Source organism: Talpa occidentalis, unplaced genomic scaffold (genome assembly GCF_014898055.3).
Source record: "Talpa occidentalis isolate TD23 unplaced genomic scaffold, MPIMG_talOcc4v2.1 talOcc4.12, whole genome shotgun sequence".
NCBI classification, from domain to species: Eukaryota; Metazoa; Chordata; class Mammalia; order Eulipotyphla; family Talpidae; genus Talpa; species Talpa occidentalis.
The window spans coordinates 47,251,379-47,274,240 of record NW_023601212.1 but is presented as its reverse complement, the minus strand read 5'-3'; the positions used below and the strand labels follow the sequence as shown (position 1 = coordinate 47,274,240).

The following is a 22,862-nucleotide window of genomic DNA, read 5'->3' as shown; positions in this document are numbered from 1 at the left end:
CAGCACCTAGTGCTGCCGCTCGCTAGGACAGGGTCAGGTTTCAGGAACCAGCCAGCAGGCACTGGAGGAGGACCCTGACTCACCAGGTTTGGGCTCCTATACCCTCTCTGCGCCCCCTGCTGGCGCTAGGCGGAACACACAGTACTCACCTGCTCTGTCCACCTGTACTTCGTTGTGCATTTATTATGTGCCACTCACTGTTCTAGGCGCAGAAAACACAAGGAACTTCAGACCCGCCTGCTCTCTTGGGCTCCCACGGAGCCAGCTGGTTACAACCCAGTGTCTGCAATGGGGGGCCACCCAATGGAGGGAGGTGCCTGGGTGCCTCCTGGAAGAGGAGGTAATATTTGTGTATCAGTCAACCACTCTGCATCAGACACCCAGATAAGGGCTGTAAAAGCAGAATCTCATTTAATTCTCACAAAAGCCCTGAGAGTATATAGAAACAGGCTCCAGGAATGAAAGAGAGTTCAGTTTGCTCCCCTACTTCTCACAGCTCTTAGAATAATACCCGCACCAGGGCCTCCCTGGTGGTTCAGGGATTAAAGTCTCAGCGCTATCAAGCTATCTCCAGCCACTGCAGCATAAGTTCAGCCCCCAGCAGCGAGCTACCCGCATGGTGCAGCAGACCTCTCCTGTCTCCCCGGCTGCTCCCTCAACAGTGTATTTCAGTACATCCGCCTGTTCTGCTCCCTACTCTGTCTCTGGTGAATCCTCTCACCCCCCCACACCTCTGGCCTAGACCCCAGTTTTTGTATGCATAATAAAAATCTTAAAAAAAAAAAAAAAAACACAACTACCCACACCCCTCCCAGGGGCCGCCTATGTGGGAGCGTCACCTCTACCACACTCCTGCTGCCCCACCCCACCTCCAACATGATAACCCACTCCCTTTCACACCAGCCCTGGCCTCCTAGTCAGCAACTTACAAGGTACCATTGGGGTGAGAGGGCTTTTCCCTTGGCAGAGTAACCAAGGGGAAAAAAGGGTTTCCATTGGGCAAAGGAGGCAGAGGGAGGCTTCCAGGATGGAAAAGGATTCTCTATGTACAGAGGACATACAGAACCCTGTGGCCCCACCCAGGGCCACGGGAGCATCTTTATGATATAACAGGAATTGTGGTTCAAACCTTGGGGCCCAGAAAGAGCCAGCTTTAAGAGCAGAACCACTCAGCCATGGACATCGCCTCTGGGGGTGCAGAGACTCTGACTCCTCAGCACTTCAAAGGCATGCCCCCCTCCCCTGGTACCCACTGTCCTGGAAACAAGATATTTTCCTGATTGCTTTGTTTTCAAAGGCTTATTCTTTGAAAGACACTGCCAACTCTGGCATGTCCTCATTCCAGCGGTGGCAGACATGGGGGGAATGACTTCGTCCTATTTCCAGTCTTCAAATTGCTCCACTCCAGAGCAGCCAGCCTGGCTCACAGACTTGCTTTCCTGGCTAAGATCCGTGGGACCAGGGCCTTCAACGGGCAGAGACTCAGTTTCCCTTTCTGTAAGAGTTGGTAATGGCACCTCCTTGCAGGATTTTGTGTGAGTTTTCACACACTGGAGGTATGCATGAACATGATTCAAATCCCAGTGCCATCCCCAGCCCCTGTGTGAACACAGGCAAGTTATTCAACCTCTCTGTGCATCAGACAAAGGAAGTGGATTCAGTCAAGAATCTTTTCATCATTATTCATTCAGCAAACTCATAGCAGCTGCCACAAATCAAGAATCAGGTCAAGCAACAAGGATAGAAATTCTGTGATTGCGGCCCCCTCTGTTGACAACCCTGGTAAATGACAACTTCTCACAAAGACACATAAGAAATCACACATTTCAACTGTTTTATTTGCTTTCTGGGGTGTCACGTTTGGGGTCTCCCCGAGCTCAACCCCCAGCAAAGTCCAGCAGACCCTTCCCTGGCCTGGGGTTCCAGACATAGGGGTTTTAGACAAGGCACTCAAAGGAACTGTGGGGGAAGGAAGCCACCCCTAGGCCAGAGGGGCTAGACCCCCCCCCTTTGGGGACAGAGAACATGATCACCTTCTGCAGGAAGGGAATTCTCCTAGAGAGAGATTTAGGACAAGACAGGAGCCTGAGATATTTTGGGTGTCCCAGAAATATCAGGTAACCCCCGGGCAGGCTGGAAGTCAATTTTACTTCCAGAGATCCAAATGGGCTCTGCATGGCATCCAGCCGAGGCCCAGACACCAGTGGTCATGGTATCCAAGAGCTGGATTCCAAACCAGCTGTCTGGGATTTCCTGGAAGATACAAGTGCAGTCGATGCAGGCCCCACCCCTGGGAAGGGCTTGGATGACTCTGGCCTGAGGGCCAGGAACCAGGGCCACCTCCAAGACTTCAGTAGTTTTGCTTTTCTGTCCTGTCTCCTTTTGTGCCCCATGCATGTGGGAAAGGCAGGCACTTCTGGGGGTCTCTGCACAAGGCTTGGGTGCAGAGAGAGAGAAGAACACATGGATATGTTGGGTTGGGGGAGAGGTTTGGGGTTGGGCCATGCCTCCCAGAAGTCTGGGAGCCCTTGACACTCAGCTGTGACAACTGAACCAGAGGACAGGTCTCTCAACAGGTATGTTCAGCATCCAAAGGTAATTCAATAATTATCTCTGAAAATGTGGATCTCGGCAAATGCCTCCCACCCCCCAAATAGCTGTTCTGCTGTGGGTTTAAAGGAGGACCATGACCTTTCTGTGTTTCCTCAAAGCACAAATAGAGATGTTTTCCCTCCTAGCTGGGCTGCCTGGCCCTTAGGCACTTGTTCTAGAGAAAGGAAATTTAATCTGGGTTATAAAAACAAAGCCCTTTTCAGCATCCCTAAGTTTGTGGAGGCTGTGGGATTGGTGACCTGGCAGTAAGGCAGCCTGCCCCTGCCCGTATGGCTGCCACCAGTGCCCCATGCTGGCTGCAGACTCGGGTCTTTGAGGCGAGGTTGGGGCCATGGAGAAGAATGGGGCTTTGTCCCACTATCCCGGAAGGGACTTCTGGGTTCAGACACTCAGAGGGGCGGAGAGGTCAAAGGTCAACAGTCTAGACAGTGGCAGCAAAAAAGAGGCTGGTGTGGTGGATGGATTTCCATGAAAGCGCCCCTCCTCTGCCACAGTCACCCCTGGGGGGTACAGGCATACCCATGTATATACATACACACACACATGCGCGCATGAGCGCACACACACATGCCAGCTGGCTGGCTTCCTGGCAGAAACTTCTAAGATAATAAAAAGGCATCTCAAATCTACTTTTCCAGCCATTCCTCTGAGCAGGCCCTTTCTATTCCAGAAGTTTCCATGGTAGCAAAGGGGGAGCAGGCAAGGATTCTCTTTGAGCTAAAACTATTGCAATTGGACATTTCTCCAATGGGGGACAGAATCTACCATCATCTTCAGCAAGAAGGGGTCCTTCCTAGAAAGAGATTTAGAATAAGACAGACACCTCAGATGTTGGGAGAGCCCAGAGACATAGCTGACAGGCAGAAAGCCAACTCCATTTCCCAAAATCCAGACCTGATGCCAACTGGGAAGCCATGATTTCTACCCCCACCCCGTCTATGCCAGCAGCCAGGGGTCCTCGGCTGTTTCCACTACTGATAGCACCAAGTAGGCGAGACAGCACCAAACCCAGTCCGCTACCTCGAGTCCCACCTTTCTTTCTATCCACTCCATCTTATTTATCTTGCAAGCTACATACTCAAGCACAAACCACTGACCTTCTTTTAAGTGGGGAGGGGAGGCCAGGGGACTGAGATAAGAGTAGCTGTGTAAGGCTCAGAGTCTGGCACGTTAGTGATGCCATCACCAGATCACTGTCTCTGTCCCCTTCCCATCCCCTCCTCAGCTCCCCTCGGGGGTTCACCAAAAGGAGAGACCCTCTCAATTTTCCTATCAAAACCTACCCCACACCCCTCATTGCTTCTCACCTTCCCCCCACCAACCTCCCACAACATCTGAAGGATGTCGTCCTTCCACTGAACACTTGCTGTCTCCACCTCCTCAGCACAGCTGTCCACACCTGCCCAGCCCCACCCACGCACAAGAACAGCGGCTCGGGCCTGTGGTGTCCCTTAGTCTGACACTGAAAATGACTGGGGAAGGGGAATGGAACTCAGCCTTCCCTTCTCACTCAGGACATCTTAGGCTGAGCCCCAATACATGCAGACAGACACACCATTGAGTGGATGAGCTCAACCAAAAGAAAAAGCAAAAAAAAAAAAAAATAAATAAGTAAATATAATAAAATAAAGTAAAACAGGGAAAAGGAAAAGCTGGCAAGGAGTGAGTGAAATGTTTAATGATTGCCTGATGAAATCAAAATGAGCTAAATGCTCTTCATCCAGGATGAGGACTGGACTCTGACTTGATGGATGAGGAAATCAGAAACTGTAGCAGGAACACAAAAATGACACATACATTTAATGATGATTGGACAATAAGTTATATCTCTAAGTTGCTAAAAAACAAAAACGAACCAAAAAAAAAAAAACCATGTTGCTTTAAACAGAGAGGCAAAAGGAAGACAAGGGAAGATGAAAACGTGGACTTTGGGGAATGCATCTGGATTCTGGTAAGTGCTCAGTGCTCCCCCCTCTCCATCTTGCTCAGACCTGTTTCCTCCTGCAAGCACTGGGGATCAGAGCTTGGGGAGCAGGGCTAGGGAGAGCTTCATGCTGTTCTGTGTAAGACCTGAGGGGGGCCTCAGGCTTTAGCTCTTCACTGTCAAAAGAATCACCACTTCTGCTTACAGACGCTGGGAGGGTGGAGTGACATCCACACCCCAGGTCCTCAGAAGGCAAGCTTGCATGAAGGACTCGAAGGGGGCATTTCTGGTAGGAGGGGTGCTAGCAAGAAGCTGAAAGCAGAGTCCAGACAACTCCAACCCACTGGCCATTTCACTCCTCACTTTCCCTCTCCAGGGAAAGCCAGAAAATGCACTGAACAGAAACCTTCAAGCCAGTTCCCAAATGACACAGCTCAGCAGAGGTGGGAACCACCTTGGTCATCAGCACAGAAGGGAAAGACGGTAAATGCTTAAGAAAACAAAACATAAATCTGTTTTGAAAAGAACTAAGCCCCAGGAAGCACCAATGTGAACCCACACGGCGCCAGACTCTAGCACATTTCACACGTAGGGGAACGATAAAACCATGTGTTCTCCAAAAAAATAGAAAAATACTTCCAAAATGGTTTTTTTTCACTTGGCTTTGTGGTTACTGGGCCACACTCCCTCTCTATGAGTGTCAAGGTCCAGTTGAAGTCAGTCCTTCCGGGGGATATCATCCTGTCCTGTGCTGTAAGTTCAAAGTCGCCACGGAGTGAGACAGCAATTTATTCCTGAGTCCTGGGCAAGTGTCCAAAAACCATCCACACAAAAGCCCACTGGCTGACCAGCTGCCCTGCTGCTCAAACACGCTGGCACACACAGAGCTCAGCAAACTTTGGCTCCCAAGTCCTGTGTGGGGCTCCCCTTAAGGAGAGTAAGAATTGGGACCCTGGCAGAGACTGAGGAAATCCGGGCCAGATGTTGGGTAGGTTTGCAGCTGCTACAGATTTTTACATATTAAGAAAACAGTCTTGTGCATGTCAAAGTGACCCTCCCCCTCTACCTCCTTTGGAGGCCCCAGTGGGTTTAACTCCCAGCTCTGCTAGGTTGTTGAAAGGGGTAGCCAGCCAAGTGCTCTGGGGCTGCACGTGACACCCTGCCCCTGCAGTTGTCCTGCCCCCACCTCTAGCCTGGTCGTGGACTCTGCCTCCCTCTGAGCAAGGGGATATTCCTTCAGTTCCAAAGATACAGGCCCAGCTCTCAGGGCAGAGGGCAAAAGGGGCCACACCCCAGGAAAAGGAAAAGACACTTTTGCGGCTGGCTAAAGCCCACATTTTAACCAAAGGGAATATAAATTACTCTGTGCCCAAACAGAGTAATTTGGGCAAAGTTTTTAAAAAAGAGAACAAGAAAAAACAACCCGCGCCATATCCCAAGGCATTCCTTTCTGGGGCTCTCAGGCTGGTTAGGAGACAGATCAGGGCAAGGACTCTGTGAGGCTTTTCGGCTTGGGTAAAACCAGTCAGGAACTGGGGGAACTCCGGGACCCCTCAGCTAAGATCTAGAAAAGCGCATGAGCAAGCGGCCCAGCCGTGGGGTGGCCCAGCAGAGAGCCACCTGACGAGGGTTCTCTGCAGAAACAGGGCCCTGTGGCTGATGCTGTCACGGCTGTGTCCCCAGATACAAAGGGAAATTGAGGAAAAACCTCTTCGGTGGCCTCCTTCACGCTGACCAGTGCTTTTTCAGAGAAAAAGAGAGAACAAAGAATATCTGATCCATATCAGCTCCTCTGTCGACGGTCTTAGCTTCCCGGCCAGGTCCCAGAGGGCAGGTGGATATCCCTTCTGGGGTCCCTGGGCGGACAGTGTCTTGGCAGGCCTGACAGGCCTTCAGTGTTTGTGATGACAGTTGATTTTGCCTTCTGACTGCTCCAGCAAATCCAGCATCTCCTCGATGATGGCCTGCAGTGCCCGGCCCAGCTGGTCTGCGTTGTAGGGCTTGCCCAGCGGTGGCACATGGACAAAGGCTGAGCGGCCGTGACTCTGGTACAGGGAAGTGTAGTAGGTGAAGTCACACAGGTACCTAAGCCACAGGGTGTGGGGGTGGGAGGGAGACCAAAATGGAATGAGAGTCAGTGCCCAGACTAACCAGACAACCGCTGTCCAATGCGCCGAAAGACCGACCCCACACAGCTCTCCTGCCTGCCTGACTGCAGGTGCCTTTTTCTTTCTCCTTTTCCTAATTAACCTGTCCTTTTAAAATGAAAAAAAAAAGAAAGAAAAAAACAACAAAAAACACCAACCCCAACCTCACCAGAAATCTGAGAGAAATAGCTTCTCCTCCCTCCCTGGATTTGCAAAATTGAAACAACCTTCTAACTCCAAGTGCTAGAGTTAGAAGTGTAGGAGTGTGGGGCTTCCCCTGGTGGTGCAGCGGTTGAGCACTGGGTTGCGAAGCTGCCCGTAGCCTCTGCAGCACCGGTTCAATCCCCAGCCACTGGGCAAGGGTCCCACATGGCGCGCAGACCTCTCCTGCCGCCCGCTGCTCCCCTTAGCAGTGTACTTCGTCAGTCTGCCTGTTCTGCTCTCCCCTCTGGTTCTGGTGAATTCTCTCACCCTCCCGCGCTTCTGACTGTACCCAGTGCTTGTATAAATAAATAAATCTTTAAAAAAAAAAAAAAAAGAAGTGTGTAGTATAGGAGTGTTAGAAGTGTGAGTGTACTCACACATGTAGGAGTGTGAGGTGTGTAAATTGCCCCCCCCTCCTATCCCAGGAAAAGTGATTACGCAGGCTAGTAAAGTTACAAATGTGTAGATTTTATGTTGTGATATTTCTAGTTTTAATGATCTACTTTCAGGAACTGTTTGCCTGAGGGCACAGGAGAGTAAGAACAAGGCATTCATGGCAGGGATGAGTATAAAAGCAGAAAAACAAGGAATGACTTGCTAGGGTCTGAATGTTTGTGTGCCCCTTAAATTCCTTTGTTGAAGTCCCATGTCCCAGAGAGAGAGTATTAGGAGGTGGGGCTTTGAGGAATGAACCCCTGTGAATGATATCAGTATCCATAGAAAAGGGATACAGCAGAGCTCCCTGGCCCTCCAGCCAAGCGAGAACGCAGCGAGGGGCCAGCCGTCTGCAGCCTGGAGACCGTCAGGAGGACAGGACCATGCTCACGCCTGTGGCTTAGACTTCCCAGACTCCAGGGACCACACAGACGCTGGCGGTCTGCTGCAGAGGCTGTACCATACAGTCTGGGTGTGTAGTAGGCTGCACCGTCTAGGTTTGTGTAACTACACTCTTACGATGTTCGCACGACAACAAAATCACCTAATGTGAGCAATAAATTTCTGTTGTTCATAAACTACCAAGGCAGCCCAGACAGATTCAGACACAGATTCGCTAACAGCTGAGTAGCTGAGCACTAACTTATCCGCACAACCACTATGCAACCTGCACCGTATGAGCAGATCTAGGGGAAAACAGGATTCCCCAAGACCCATGTTGGATGCCCACAAGTGAAACTGGGGAAGGGAACTCTCAGGAAAACACACACTCCGTAACCCTATCCAGGTAAAGGCGGATCGAAACAGGGCAAAGTCCAAAGCCTGCAGTCAAGTGTTCCATGTACAGTCATTCTGCCTAACAATGGGGACATGTTCTGAGAAACATGTCATTAGGTCATTTTGTTGTTGTGTGAACATCTTGAGTGTAGTTACACAAACCTAGACGGTGCAGCCTACTACACACCCAGACTGTATGGTACAGCCTCTTGGAGCGTCTATGCGGTCCCTCACTGACCAGAACATAGTTAAGTGGTATATGACTGTATGAATGCAAATGTGGGAGGCAGTAAGAGGGCCCACAATGTAAGTTTCTGATTTATCGAAGGGATTGCTGGGGGCAAGGAGGGAGAGAAAGAGAACTTTTCCACAATGGGATCATATGAGAATATATTCCAGTAAGAGAACAATAGTAAATTCAGTCACTCGTCATTCGGTCATCTGAACTTGCCACCTGTCACCTTTAAGCTATAAAAGTGGCCAAAGTGTTGAGAAATCAAGACACCAGGGACTATAAAGATGTAATTTGATCTGAGAGGCTGGGGAAGCCTCCCCAAGGAATCAACATGTTGGAGCTAAGATCTTAGAGTGGTGTTATCTGGGGAAGAGGCTGAAGCGTTGTGCAAAGTCCCAGAGGCTGGAGTTGGTGTGTTTGTGGTGTGTTTGTGGAACCGGAGGGGAGCAGTTTGTGGGTCTGGGGATAGTGGAGGCAGGTGAAAGTGGACGGGGGTCAAGCATCAGGCCCTCAGAACCTGTGAGTGGTGGGGAAAGGCTGGGATTTTATTCTGGAAGCAGTAGAACTATAGGAGGGATTCAGAAAGGACATCAACTGACTTAAATTTATAAGCAGCCTCACAGTAAGCTGAGCAGTTTCTTCCCAAAGTCCTATTCACCCAGACCTCCAAATGTAGCATCAGTTGGATTATAGAGTTTTTGCAGAGGTAATTATAGGCACAACTCAAAAATATTGCAGGTTTGGTTCCAGACCACCTCAGTAAAACTAATATGGCAGTCAAGTAAGTCACACTAATTTTTGGATTTCCCAGTGCATAAAAAGTTATGTTTATACTACACCGTAGTCTATTAAGTGTGCCATAGCATTATGTCTATAAACCAGTGTACATGCCTGAATTGTCACAGAGACATGAAGTGAGTGCAGCATACGCTGTTGAAAAATGGCACCCACAGACTTGATAAACGCAGGGCTGCCATAAACCTTCAATCTGTGAAAAAACATAGTTTTTGCACAATACAATGAAGCAAAGCACAGTAGAACAAGGCACGCCTGTCACTAAGATGCAGCCATACTGGAGTAGGGAGTCCAAGATTGGCATCATTTTAAGAAGGCCATGTGAAGGCACACAGAGAAGAAGGTCATATGGAGATAGAGGCAGCGATTGGGGTGATGCATCTGTAAGACTGTGAACCCTGAGGGTCACCAGCAGCCACCAGAAGCAGGGAGAGAAGCTGAGAACTAACTAGCCCTCCAATCCTCCTAAAGGAGCCTCCCCTGCCCACACCTTGATTTGGACTTCTAACCTCCAGAACTGGTAGAGAATAAATTTCTGTTATTCTAAGCTACTGAACTTGTGAGCTTTGTTATAGCAGCCCTGGTAAACTAATACGGAAACTGGCTACTGGAAGGAGAAGAATAATGTAGATTGGGACAGCAGTGACAGGAAGAACACCAGGGAGGTGACCAGGGTAGTGTCCAGGAGAGAGATGCCAGTGGCCTAGATGGGCAGAAGTGGGCAGATCTACACATAATGAGCCCCAGAAGTGTATCTACACACTCACCTCTGAGCCTCATGCACAGTGAGGACTCGGTTCAATGCCAGCCTATTCCCATGGAGGAGGGAACCCCTATTCACACCTACCCCATGGGGTCCATGGTGCCTTACCTGCCAGCATCTTGTGAGATGGTCACCGACACATCCAAGCCCAGCGTAGTGACCCTCTTGCAAACAGCATCCATGTCAATGATGGAGTCGATGCTCTCAGGCCCATCCTCCACACAGCACTGTGAGCCAGGGCAGAAGCGGCAGTTGTCCAGCCCCTTGTAGCCCTTGTTGTGCCCACACTTCTCCAGTGTGACTGTGGTTGCCATACCGGACACCCCCACATGTACCACCAGCTGCAGACAGACAGGCAGGGCTTAACAAGGTATGACCATGGGTCTGGGGATTCCCTCAGGCCAAAAAAGGGGCATCATGCTTCCTGGGCTGCTCTACCTGCAGTTTTGCTGTTTTTCTGACCTCCTGCTGCTGGAATACATCCTATAGTCACTCTTGCAGAAAGTATGTAAAGCTATGAAACAAGCAAAAATATTCATTGCGGGGCCTCCCTAGTGGCACAAGGGGTTAAGTCTTGGCACTATGAAGCTATCTGAAGCAGCCACTGCAGCACAAGTTCGAGTTAGATCCCCAGCTAGGGAGCTGACTCACATGGCTCACCAGACCTCTCCTGTCTCCCCTGCTGCTCCCCTCAGCAGTGTATTTCAGTAGATCTACCTGTTCTGCTCCCCACTCTGTCTCTGGTGAATCTTCTCACACCCCACACACCTCGGGCCTACACCCCAGCTCTTGTATGCATAAACAAACAAACAAACACATAAATAAATAAAATAAATCTTTTAAAAATATTCATTGCAGGGGCCTCTCCAGTGGTGCATCGGGTTGAGCACCGCACTATGAAGCTGTCTGTAGCCTCTGCAACGTGGGTTCAATTCCCAGCTGGCCAGGGAGAAACACACATGGTGCAGCAGACCTCTCCTGCCTCACCTGCTGCTCCCCTCAGCAGTGTATTCGGTCTGTCTGCCTGTTCTGTTCCCCACTCTGTCTCTGGTGAATCCTCTCAACCCCCACATCTCTGGCCTGTACCCCAGCTCTTGTATGCATAAATAAATAAATCTTAAAAAATAAAAGAAAATAAATTATTTGAGCTGTCCTGAGTTGCTGGCATGAGAATGAGTCGTGGGCCATTGCCCTAGAACCTAACTCCCCGAGTTACGAGCTGGCTGACCACTTTATTCACTACCGGATGCCTGATGCCTGCACTGTCTTATCATGGGTATTCAAAAACTCAATACCCATGAATGTGAAAACCGAACAGAAGCTGTAGAAGAATGGTCAGGTGGTGACCTCTCCCACCACCAAGAAAAGAAATGTCCCCGTCTGAACACCTGGAAACTGTGATTAAGACTTTATTGGGGGAAAGGGTCTTTGCAGATGTAATTTCAGCAAAGAACTGTGAGATAAGATGATTCTGGAATTATCCGGGTAGGCTGAGAATCCAATCACAAGCTAGAAGAGGCAGGAAGAATATTCCCCTAGAGCTTCCTGAGGAAGCTCAGCCTTGCCACACCCTGATTTTGGACTTCTGGGCTCCAGAACTGTGAAGAGATGAACTCTTGCTATTCTGAGATACCCAGTTGTTATGAGATACCCAGTTGTTATAACAGTCATTTGTTATGGCGGCCATGGAAAACCACTCCTCATCGCATGCTGCTTAAACAGTCAGAAGCGCGGTGGGCCTCCCCGGTGGCGCAGCGGTTGAGCGCTGGGTTGCGAAGCTGCCCGCGGCCTCTGCAACGCCGGTTCGATCCCCGGCTGCTCCCCGGCCACCAGAGGAGGGTCCCACATGGCGCGCAGACCTCTCCTGCCGCCCGCTGCTCCCCTCAGCAGTGTACTTCAGTCCTTCTGCCTGCTCTGCTCCCCGCTCTGGCTCTGGTGAATTCTCTCACCCTCCCACGCTTCTGACTGTACCCAGTGCATGTATAAAACAAAACAAACAAACAAATAAATAAATAAAACTTTAAAATAAATAAATAAATAAATAAAAAAAATAAAGAACCAGGGTACAGGCCAGATGCGTGGGAGGGTGAAAGGATTCACTGGAGACAGAACGGGGAACAGAACAGGCAGACTGAAGAAATACATTGCTGAGGGGAGCAGCAGGCGACACAGGAGAGGTCTGTCTCGCCATGTGGGATCCTCGCAGGCTGGTTGGGATCGAACCCGCACTGCAGAGGCTGCGAACAGCTTGACAGTGCGGTGCTCACCCATCTGCACCACCAGGGAGGCCCAGGGCATGTTCTGATTATCACTTATGCCCAAACATGCTGTCACTAATACAGAATTCCAGTGCGACAGAGCCAGGCTCTGTGAAGTCCCAGACATTTGCTTTCCTCCCTCACCTACAAAGGCAATCGGGAAAATGTGGCCCTTTGGGGGAAAAGGCCATGGCACAGGAGTAGGAAAAAAGTCACATGTGTGGGGCGCCCACCTGCACATCCCAACAAGGAAGCGTGTGCCTTTGCTCCACTAACCTGTGGGCTGTGCTTCTCCCACAGGGCGGGGATGAGCCTCTGGACAGTCTTGTACTCCACTGGAATCTCGTATACATGCAGGTCCACGCTGTCACCAAGCCCCAGCTTCTCCAGCTCCTGGAAGAGAGAAGAGAGGGGGTGTCATGGCTTTAGGTAGGGTGCAGGGATAACTGCTTTAAGAGGGGAAATTGACTTACCCCAGAAAGTGGGGGTTCCTGGCTCACTAAGCACAATGGAGGTGTGAGTGCTGCTCTGTTCCAAAGGCCTGTCCTCAGCCTCTTCACCTACTCGTGTGAACTGTGCATTTCTGGGCAGAGGCAGGACTTTGTGGCCACTAGAACTAGGCTCCTGGGAATGAACCCTGCCACTGTGACCTTGGACAGGCCACTTAACCTCTTTGAGCTTCATTTTCCCCATTTGTAAAAGAGGGATGCTACAGTCACGCATCGCTTAACGTTCCCATCAACAACAGACCACATAGGATGGAGCAGGACCGTCTAGCCCAGGAGAGCAGTGGGCTGTATCACCTAGTGTGTGATCACACGCTGACATTCACACAATGATGAAATCACCTACCAAGGCATTTCTCAGGTGTTCCCTTCCTTCATTGATGCCCGATTGTATTTCACAAGGTAGTTATAAGAATTCAATGAACTAATTCACACTTGAGCTCCAAGCAATGCCGGGCACATTATAAGTACTCAAATAACGCTGGCTACCAAACCACTCTTGCTTTTGTCATGTTACTACATTTGCCCCTTGGTTAGACCTGGTAAGAATTAGTTGTGGTGCATGGCAGGGTCTCACTATGAATTTACAGGTGGACCCAACTCTGTACAGAGCTTCTAACCACATAGGGTGGTGGGGGACAGGGTTTTAGAAGGTCATGAGTTATTTACAAAAACAGGCAGTTGACCATGGTGTGCATACTTCTCTGGGACAACACCAATGCTTTCCTGGGATTCTGAACATGGTCTGCCATGGATCGCCTGTTAGCTCCTCCCAGGGAGAGGCGCCAGCTGGCCTCTTTCCCCCAGCCAGCCCAAGGTACAGTGTAGTGAGTCTAGAATCATATTTGCTGGAAGAAAAATCATCCCACCAGCCCTGACACCCAGAGATGTTTGGTGAGGAAAGTTTCACCTCCATATGAAAAACTAAGCATTCTTCAGAGTAAAATGAATACTCCAAATAATTATTATTGACAGTCCTGTTTCTTATTCTCAGCAATCATGTGCAAGGTTGAAAAGTCCACTACTCTTGGGTATCATCGAATTCTATGGGTGAGTCCTAGGAGAAGCATTCTCATGTCTGGTCTTGCTTAATTCACCCTAGGTAAGTTCTTGCATCTCCTGCAGCAGCTTCGGGATTTCTTGATCCTTGGCCTGGACTTTGTTGTGCATGTTGTCCCAGTTCTGCACCGGTTCCACCAAAGCTGTTCTGGAGAGGCAGAGTCCTTTGTCAAAGATGGATAATTCCAAGTTGCTCCCCAAAGAGGGTACATCAAAGTTATGAACACAAGGACACCTGGGGGGTAGGCAGGAAAGATGTGGGGAGGAGAGGTAGTGTCTCAAACTCCAACATGGAAACTGGGACCCCATCCCTTTAGCCAAGTCAATGATGTGTGAGATTAGGTATGGCTCCTTGAGAAAGCTCATGGCCAACCTGCTCCCCAATAGTGGCACCCATATCAGCCACAGAACTTTTGGGCAGGTGGTTGGGGATGGGGAGTTGTATTGTTGTGTAATAACAATTTTAAAACATTTAAAACATACTCAAGAGAAAACTTGATCAAATATTTCACTTCTCAGGCCTCCCTGGTGGCGCAGCGGGTTGAGAATAGCGCTGTGAAGCTGTCCGCGGCCTCTGCAGCACAGGTTCGATTCCCGGCCAGCCAGGGAGATTCCCACATGGCGCAGCAGACCTCTCCTGTCTCGCCCGCTGCTCCCCTCAGCAGTGCTTTCCGTCCGTCTGCCTGTTCTGCTCCCCACTCTGTCTCTGGTGAATCCATTCACCCTCCCATGCCTCTGGCCTGTACCCCAGCTATTGTATAAATAAAAAATAAATCTTTAAAAAAACCCAACATTTCACTTCTCTCACAGTCTTTTTCCTTGGTCATTCATATTTATTTTCTTTGGGCTCACTTTTCATCAAAGCCTTAATTTCCTGGCTGTGTAAGGGGAAGAGAAGTGACATTCTTGGAAGGATTTGAGGATTTAGAGATGAGGCAGCGATTTTAAACCAAGCAAAGGCCTGGAATAGATACTCCTACAAAGAAGACATGCAAATGACCCATAAGCACATGAAACAATGCTCAACATGATTAGCCACCAGGGAAATACAAAGCAAAACCACAACGAGATCCCACTGCACACCCACCAGGATGGCTATTATCCAAACAACAGAAAATAATATGTGTTGGCAAGAATATGGAGAAACTGGAGCCACACACACGCTGTCAGTGGGAATGTAAACTGGTACAGTCACTGTGAAAAACAGTCTGGAAATTCCTCAAAAATTAAACACAAGCTCACCCTATGATCCAGCAATCCTATTATTAGGTATATACCCCAAAGAACTGAAAGTAGGATCTTGAATAGATACACATACACCTATGCTCATGCATCACTCAGCAATGACTTACAGCAGCCAAAAAGTGGAAGCAACCTATATATACACACCAACTAATGTAAGGATAAATATACGTGGGCCATCCAGACCAGGGAACAATCATCAGCCATAAAAAGGAAGGGAATTCTGACACAGGCTACAAAAAGGATGATCCTTGAGAACATTAGTCTCAAATAAGTCAGTCACCAAAGGACAAATACTGTGTGACTGCACTCATATAAGGTCTCTAGAGGAGTCAAATGCATAAAATTAGAAAGTAGGATGGTGGGTGCCAGGGGCTGGGGAGGGGTGGGAGTATTTAGTGAAGACGGAATGTCAGTTTGGGAAGATAAGAACATTCTTGAGATGGAGGGTAGTGATGGCTGCACATCAGTGTGAATGCATCACTGAACTGGCCACTAAAACATGGGAAAAATGGTAAATTTTATATTATATACACACATACACACATACATAGTCACAATAAAAATTACTTAGAAACTAAGAAAAACTTTTAAATTGTATTTATCTATTTATCTATATATTCATTTAGATAAATTATATTTATTTGTCTATAAGGAAAGAGTAAATGTCATAATATTAACATTTGGGGAATGAGGGTGTGAAAAGACTTCTTTGCTTGACTTCTTTGTTAACTGAATAGGGATAAAGATTCAAGGGCTGGGAGAAGTCTCCAGCAAAGACCTTATTTCAGTCCAAGGTAAATAATCGTATCCATCTTTAAATCCTTGCAACCACAACCCTACTTTTTCTTCCCCTCTGATCTCCTGCTACTTAAAATTTTACTGCCCCCGCTCCCATCTTTTTCCTGTGACTCTGGCAACTCTTGTTTGGTGACAGAAAATAAACTGAAAGGAAATAAATGTCTGTCTTTCAGACTGAGTGAGAAATTGGAAGGATCACCTTTAGTTGTTATACGGGGGGAGCTGTCCCCAAATTGAGCCTGCTATCCATAAGACTGGCTCCCCCACAAGCCCAGGCAAGTCACTTGGTAGTACCACCCCCACGGGAGGGGACTGAGGAGGCCACTAACTAGATTAGTAACCAGCTGGTCATGCCATGTATGTGGAGGCTAGATGCCCGGCTGGGGAGACCCCCATGGATTCTCCCTATCCCTATACCCCCAGGAATGGGCACTAGGTGCCAAGCAGCCTTGCCTACCCTGAACAACTCAATTGCAGTCCCGCTGGGTGGAGTGGAATGGCCACCTGCCCACATGGCTGTCTAGTGCCGGGAGATCTTAGAGCTGGCATCACCAGGAAGTCACAAGGTGAGCCACCTTCTTGATCTAACATTTACTCCTTGTCCCCACCTACCCCTTCCCTATCTGGGGAAAGAAAAATATAAACTAAGAAAACTACCATCAAAGATTCATACACACCCCAAGGCCAGAGGTATCCACGTGTTGTTCACCAAGGACCATCAGTGTCTCAGCTGCTTTCTTCTTAGGGGCAAACCTCAAAACTCCAAATGCCAAGGAAGAAGGGCTAAGTCATGAAAAGAACCAATTGCACCTCCCCACCTATACCAACATAGCAGCTGCCTCCAGGGCAGAATGGATAGGGGGTGGGGAGGCACACAGAATATTCTGAAGTGTTCTATACCTTGATGAAAGTGTAAGACATGGGCATTAATACCTGTCACTGAAGTGATGGGCTGCTGAAGCGCTGCATATTATTTTATGCAAAATTTTCTCCAATTTTAACAAGGAAAAGAGAGAAGCAGCTAGAAAATTCATCTCAAGTAATAAGTGAGGCCCATAATCAAGTACAATTCTTTGCCTCTGCTCCAACAAAGTAGGGGGTTCTCCTGGGGGGTGATAGCGCACCCCAGGTTCCATGATACTTTGCAATGAGTGCAGTCACTGAGCACACCTCCTAAAAGAATTGGGTTCGGGTGCCCCAGAGAGCACATTGTCTACACCCTGTCTACCTGACAAGACCCTGTCGTGTAGCTGCGTCTGACCGATTCCCTTGACCCCACAACAAAGACCCCCTTTGTTCCCTGGTAATATCCTTAGCAGGTCTGTCTAGACTCACTGTGGCAGTAATTGTCCCGTGATGTCACCAAAACCTGTGACCCAGCTCCTCCTTACCCTGCTTGAGCAGGAAATGCTCCAAATGCCCCAAGTCAAGGGGGTACTGGCCCTCACACCCACCTGAGCCCCCTAGGAAGGGACACCCACAGCAAGTGTCCCACATCCCCCACCTGAGACGTGGGGGAGACAGGACACGGAAATATAAAACACAGTCCCTCTTGGGAGTGGTGCTGGAGGGCAACACGATTGGGGGGCAAACAAAGGGGTATGTCCTTCCAACTCCACACTCCCACATCTCCTGCAAGGCTGCTGGGAAACTGTTCCCTCACTAGGACACAAATTTTCCCAGGAAACCAACAAGGAAGGTCAGAAGGGAGAAAGGGGGAGGGGAGCGAGAGAAAGAGAAAAAAAGAGACATGGAAACAGGGAAAAGACAGAGACAGAGAGAGAAACAGAGACAGAGACACAAAGGAGAGACAGACAAGAGAGAAAAAGAGAGAGGAAAGAAAGAGATGAAAGAGAGACAGTGACAGAGATGGAAAGAGAACAAGAGATGGAGACAGAGACAGCAACAAAGATATGGAGAGAAAGGGAGAGACAAAGAGGAAGTTCGCTTCTCTCAGAGAGCAGGCGGGTTCCTTCTACAGATGGCAACCTGGGCTTCTGAAAACTCAGCTGGGACAGGAAGTAACATTCACTTAATATTCAACTTCTTCAGTTTGGGGTGACAGCCGTCAGCTGCAGTGTGCAGGTTCTGGACAGTATCAAGCACATTCCACGGCAGATCCTCTTGAGGAACGGATTGCAATCATCCAACAGCCGCACTCTTTTAATGGGCAAGTCTGCTTGTTTTAATCTGTATCAAAGGCAGCTCGGAACCCCTATACAAGGCTGTCACAGATGCCGAAGTGCAGAGGGCACCTGACACATGCACCACAGCCTCCTGGGCATCTCCACCGATGCCACGTCTTAGAACAAGCAAGGCCACCAGGTGTGGCAGAGAAGTCTGCAGAGAGTTTACATCTCCAGCAAGGAGAAGCTGGGAAGTGACACAAGGGACTTCTGCGAGGAAGAAGTACGAAGAAGCATCCTGGAAAGTTCTAGAGCTCAATCCAGGTGCACACAGATCAAATTTCATGGACTTACAACACTTGCACTGGGGGAGGTACATGGGACCTCCTTTATCATTTTTAAGGTAAACTACCAGCTCTGGGAAGTTTGGCTTCTTTTTAGTGGGGGAAGGATGGAAAATCCTCTCTTCTTGTTTCAAAAACTTGAGGATAGAAGTGGAAAGTCTTCCAGAAACCAGGTCTGCAAAGATGGGTGACTGAAATATCAGGGGTCTTTCCCCTTGGGCAGCAGGCTGAAAAGCTGCCATCGTCCGCCATCCGTCCTCCGCCATCCGAGGGATTTCCAAAGATTGTTTAATTGATTTTTCTCCTATTTAGATGCAGATTATAGTGTCTGGGGCCCAGGAATTCAGACACATGGCTTTGTGTCCACTCAGTCCCGTGAAGGCTCCTGTCTGAAACCCGCACAAAGCCAGACACACACGTCTTCAGAAACACGCTGTTTCCTTTTTGTCTGGGGCTCCAGGGAGTGGACAAGCAGGGCCTCGGACACGCTCCCATCTGCAGGATCCCGGGAACTCTGTCCCTCTGTCCTGCTCACAAAGTGGGATGATTTTTTTTTTTAAAGGAAGAAAGTGGCCAAGATTTTGAGGTCTCAGAGTAGGGATGATTAAAAAGATGAGAGGCTTGAAGAAGAGGTTGACACATTGAGGTTTCAACTTGGATTTCTCTCCAAATTCAGAGCTCTGGGGTGGAAAGCTGGGGATGCTTTAAATCAAGCAGCTAATGGGCTAAGATTAACACGAGTTTGGCTCCGGTCTCTGCAGATCTGATTTATATAAGGAGAAAACGTCTCCCTCTTTTCTCTGTCCATTGTTCCCCAGTCTGTCCCTCCAAATACCCCATCTGACAAAGAAACTGGAAGGTTTTGCAGGCTGACAACCTGCTCAGAATAGTGGGAAAGAACCCCCCATATGCAGTCTTTCCCCACCCCTCAAGCTGTAGGGAGGCAACAATGAGGATCAATATACCCTCTCTATGAAGTTAACACATCCCCTATATCCCTGCCTGCTTCCCCCAAACCCGGTGAGGCATGGGCACTTCTAAGGCGGCCTGACTGGTGGGCTGACTCTTCTGGGGCTTCAGTTTCCTCATCTATAAAGTGGGTACAAGTTGGGACAATTCAGAGTACTGGACAGCAAAAAACACTTGGAAGCCCTCAACAAATACAAGCTACAGCAGTGGCTATCAGGGAGGAGGTACACATCACATTTAAATATTTTGCAGGAGACTTTCTCTTTGTAGATTCCTCCCTTTCTTTAGAGCTAAATATTTCCAGGCAGAGCCCAGCCCCCAGTCTGACTCCAACCCTCCAGATCAGAGTTACCTGGACTGCAATCCAGCTGGCATTCACAGTGTGTTCTCCAAAAGGCCCAAACCCTGAGGAAAAAACAAAACAAAACACTATAAGCAGCGTGTTACCATCCAGTGGCCCTTCCAAGTCTGCTCCAGACCAGCTGCTACCCCCTACCCCCGCCCCCAAGAACAGAGCAGGGAGCTTCAAGGAACAGCTGCCACCAGAAAGAACATTGGACCCTGGCCCCGAGTTCTAGGGTGTATCCAGTGGCCCTTCAGACACACACACACACACAAAACATACACATACCCACTTTTTGCTCTTAATTGAAACTGTGGGTCATTTCTTGTCTTCACCTCCACCTGACCTCCTGCAAGTGACCAGTGGTCTCCTTTTATCCCAGAAAAGTCTTTGTTCCTTCATTTTCTCGAATACCTTTGACCCGTAAGTGATAATTATTTTACCACTGTCTTTATGCAGGGCCTCTTCCCTGGACTCTATAAATGCAAAGTCACATAGGCACTCCATGAGTCACCACCATTCACCTAATGAGGAATGGCCCGTAGGGATGGACACATGCGGGTGTCTCCCAGGCGAGGCTGTCCAGGCACCATCCTGCCAACATCCATCCACTCACACCAACTCTAGGCCCCATTTACAACCCAAGCTGAGAATGACTGCACTGCAACATTTGGCCTCACTGTAGCCCTCTTCCAGCAAGGGTGTTTCTTGGGCATTTTACAGGAGCAGGGACGACTGAGACACACAGAGGTGAAGTCTGCTGCCTGACAACACGCGGTGAGAAGATGGAAGAACTGAGCTTCAAACTGAGACCCATCAAGAGTCCACAGCTTCCCTCTTCTAGTCACCCCGTGACACTGCCTACAAAATAAACATCTCCAAGAGAGACTGCCCTGGAAGCCTGGGTCACTCCAGCTGGGTGGAGAGTTCCAACTGGTGATAAGGCCCTAGTAAGGGTGCTGTGCCCTAGGAAAGCAGCCCCTCCCCTTCTGTAGGGTCAAGATCTGTCCACTTCCTCACGCACAGACTCAGGTTGAGTCCCAGTTCAGTCACTTACAAACAGGGTGATCTCTCTGGGCCCCATTTTCCCCCTCTGCAAAATATAGATAATGAAGATGGAATGAGTTTATGTCAGGAAAATGACCCATCTAGCACCTGCCTGCATAGTCAGTGCAAGAGAGAGAGAAATCACCAGAATCAGGAGGGCTGCAGGGGAGAGGTGACATTCCCCTCAACATTACACACACCTGTTAGGCTGGTGCCTGGCTTCTTCCTCCTTATTGATAGTTCCAGGATCAGCCCCACCCTCCAGGCACTACAAAACACCTCTGTGAACCATAGCGAATTTCCCACTGACTTCTCCAGACAGCTGATCAAAATGATCCTCCAACCAGAGGCCCTGCTGCAGGTGACTCCCACGTGCCCCCCCCCCCCCCCGGGCAAAGTCTCCTCCAAAAGGAATAGAGAGTTGGTCACAAGGGGAACCGGGATGACCAGCAAACAGCCGGCAGAAAACATTTTTACCAAGATGGTCCCTGGAACAACCCTGAGATTCGCCAGGCACCCAAGGTCCGCCGACCTCCACCTGCCCTGCCACGGGAGAACAGCTACCCTCGCGCGCAGAGCTGGGGAGCAGAGGCTGGCAGGAGGTTCATTTGTCACCGGGGCACTTCCTGCCCGCAAATCGGCCTTTGTCCCCTGGGGCCTGGGGTGGGAACAGGCTCGACCCCGGGAGGGGCAGGGCGGCGGATTTCAGTGTAGCCCGCCGGTCAGGCGGACTGCATGGGCAGGTGCCCAGAGGCTCACCGTCCTCCCCGGGTTAGGAGGGACGCCGGAGCCGCTAGCTCCGCCAGAGGCACTTGCCGGGACTCCCAGACCCCCAACTTACCCCGCCCCCTGACACTGGGACCCCAGTGGGCCCCCTTCTCCACTTTCTACGTCGCGCCGACCGAGCTGCGCTCCCGCGGGCGGTGACATCGTCCAAACCTGGGACGACTTCTGGCACCTGCCCCGCCCGAGCCGCCATGCCCCCCCGCGGCCCCCAGCCGCCGGAGTCGTCAGCCAGCCCAGGCTCCGGCCGCTGTCGCCGCCGTCCGGCGCGCCTTGCTCCTACCCGTCACGACCACCGCCTTCCTGGGCTGCTCCATGGCGGGCTCGGGTGCGCTTCCGACCCGCTGCAGTCCCGGCTGCTGCATCTGCCGCCGCAGCCAGCCGCGCCCGGCCCGCGCCCCACGCCGGGGCCCCGCCCCGCCCCCGCCCCCGCCCCCGCCCGCGTCGGGACACGCCCCCAGCCCGGCCCCCCCAAACGGCCCCTCGGCGTGCGCGCCCCCGAACCGCCCCGCCCCGCCCCGCCCCCATCCGCGCTCGCCCGCAGCTGCTGCGCTGGCGCGCCCGCGCCCGGCCCCCCGCAGCCTCGGTTTCCCCATCTGAGATGCGTGGGGTGTGGTGTGGTCGCTTGACTTCTCTGGGCCAGGCTCTGGGGACCAGCTGGTCATTTTTATGCGGCAGGAGTTCCGTGGGCGCTTGCTGTGTGCCTGCTGCCTGGCATCCCGGCCGAGAGGTTGGGGTGTGAAACTGTGTGGAGGGTGCCAAGGCTGTTTGCAGGCCCCCATATTGTGGAGTGGGCAGTGGTGGCCGCGGACACACGTGAAGGGCTCCTCTCCCTCCACACTCACCCCTTTGTAACCTCAGCAGTCCTGCAAGGCTGAGGCACCCCAGGACCTTTGCCCTTGCTGCTTCTGTTCTCCTGGCTTAAGTCCCGCAGGTACCGGAAAACCCTTTTCCGGCTGCTTTTCCTTCAGGGCTCAGCTCCGACATCACCTTCTCTTCAGGGTCCTCCTTCCCCTCCCTGGCTGCAGTTCCCACCGTTATTTCCTTGTGCCATGCTCTTTTATAGCAGGGATCACATTCAGAAATCCCCTTCCTTTCATTGCCATTACTTTTCTGGTTTAATTCCTATTTCTTCTTTTTTATATAGTACATGAATTATTTATTTATTTATATTTCACATCGTTGTTCATAAAAAATTTTTTTTGACAGTGCTTGCTTTCTTTTCTCAAGTGTCATCCTCATAGAATTTCTACCACCAATTCACCTGTGCACCATCACCGTAGTCCCTTATGCTCTTCCCACCCTTATTTTTTTTAAAGTTCTTTATTTTTTTAATTTATTTTTATTTATGCAAAAACTAGGGTACAGGCCAGAGGCACGGGAGGGCGAGAGAATTCACCAGAGACAGGGTGGGGAGCAGAATAGGCAGATTTCCTGAAATACACTGCTGAGGGGAACAGCAGGCAAGACAGGAGAGGTCTGCCACACCAT

At 50.1% G+C, this 22,862-nt stretch overlaps 1 protein-coding gene across 5 annotated transcripts; it reads right to left on the bottom strand.

Annotated features, from left to right (window-relative positions):
* Positions 1-1,824: 1,824 nt before the first annotated feature.
* On the bottom strand, positions 1,825-21,751 carry PGPEP1 (pyroglutamyl-peptidase I). Of its 5 annotated transcripts, XM_054693373.1 has the most exons (6): positions 21,655-21,751; positions 19,551-19,603; positions 12,428-12,544; positions 10,332-10,407; positions 10,002-10,254; positions 1,825-6,622 (listed from the first exon to the last, which is right to left on the bottom strand). In XM_054693373.1, the coding sequence occupies exons 1-6, from the start codon at positions 21,734-21,736 to the stop codon at positions 6,430-6,432; spliced, it is 774 nt and encodes a 257-aa protein (XP_054549348.1). In that variant the 5' UTR covers positions 21,737-21,751; the 3' UTR covers positions 1,825-6,429. The 5 variants fall into 5 exon arrangements, with proteins under 5 accessions (XP_054549348.1, XP_037362068.1, XP_054549347.1 ...); XM_037506171.2 differs by lacking the exon at positions 10,332-10,407 and having other exon boundaries at positions 10,002-10,234; XM_054693372.1 differs by lacking the exons at positions 19,551-19,603; positions 21,655-21,751 and adding an exon at positions 13,755-14,164.
* Between the last annotated feature and the right edge of the window lie 1,111 nt (positions 21,752-22,862).

What these genes read in the sequence shown, in the direction of transcription:
- PGPEP1 (XM_054693372.1), bottom strand. Translation starts at nt 13,928, where the DNA reads ATGTACCCTCTTTGGGGAGCAACTTGGAATTATCCATCTTTGACAAAG. An exon ending in GATGCAAGAACTTACCTAGG is followed by an intron (nt 12,545 to 13,754) that starts GTGAATTAAGCA and finishes TCTCTCTTCCAG; the next exon opens with GAGCTGGAGAAGCTGGGGCT. An exon ending in GGGAGAAGCACAGCCCACAG is followed by an intron (nt 10,408 to 12,427) that starts GTTAGTGGAGCA and finishes CTTGTTTCATAG; the next exon opens with CTTTACATACTTTCTGCAAG.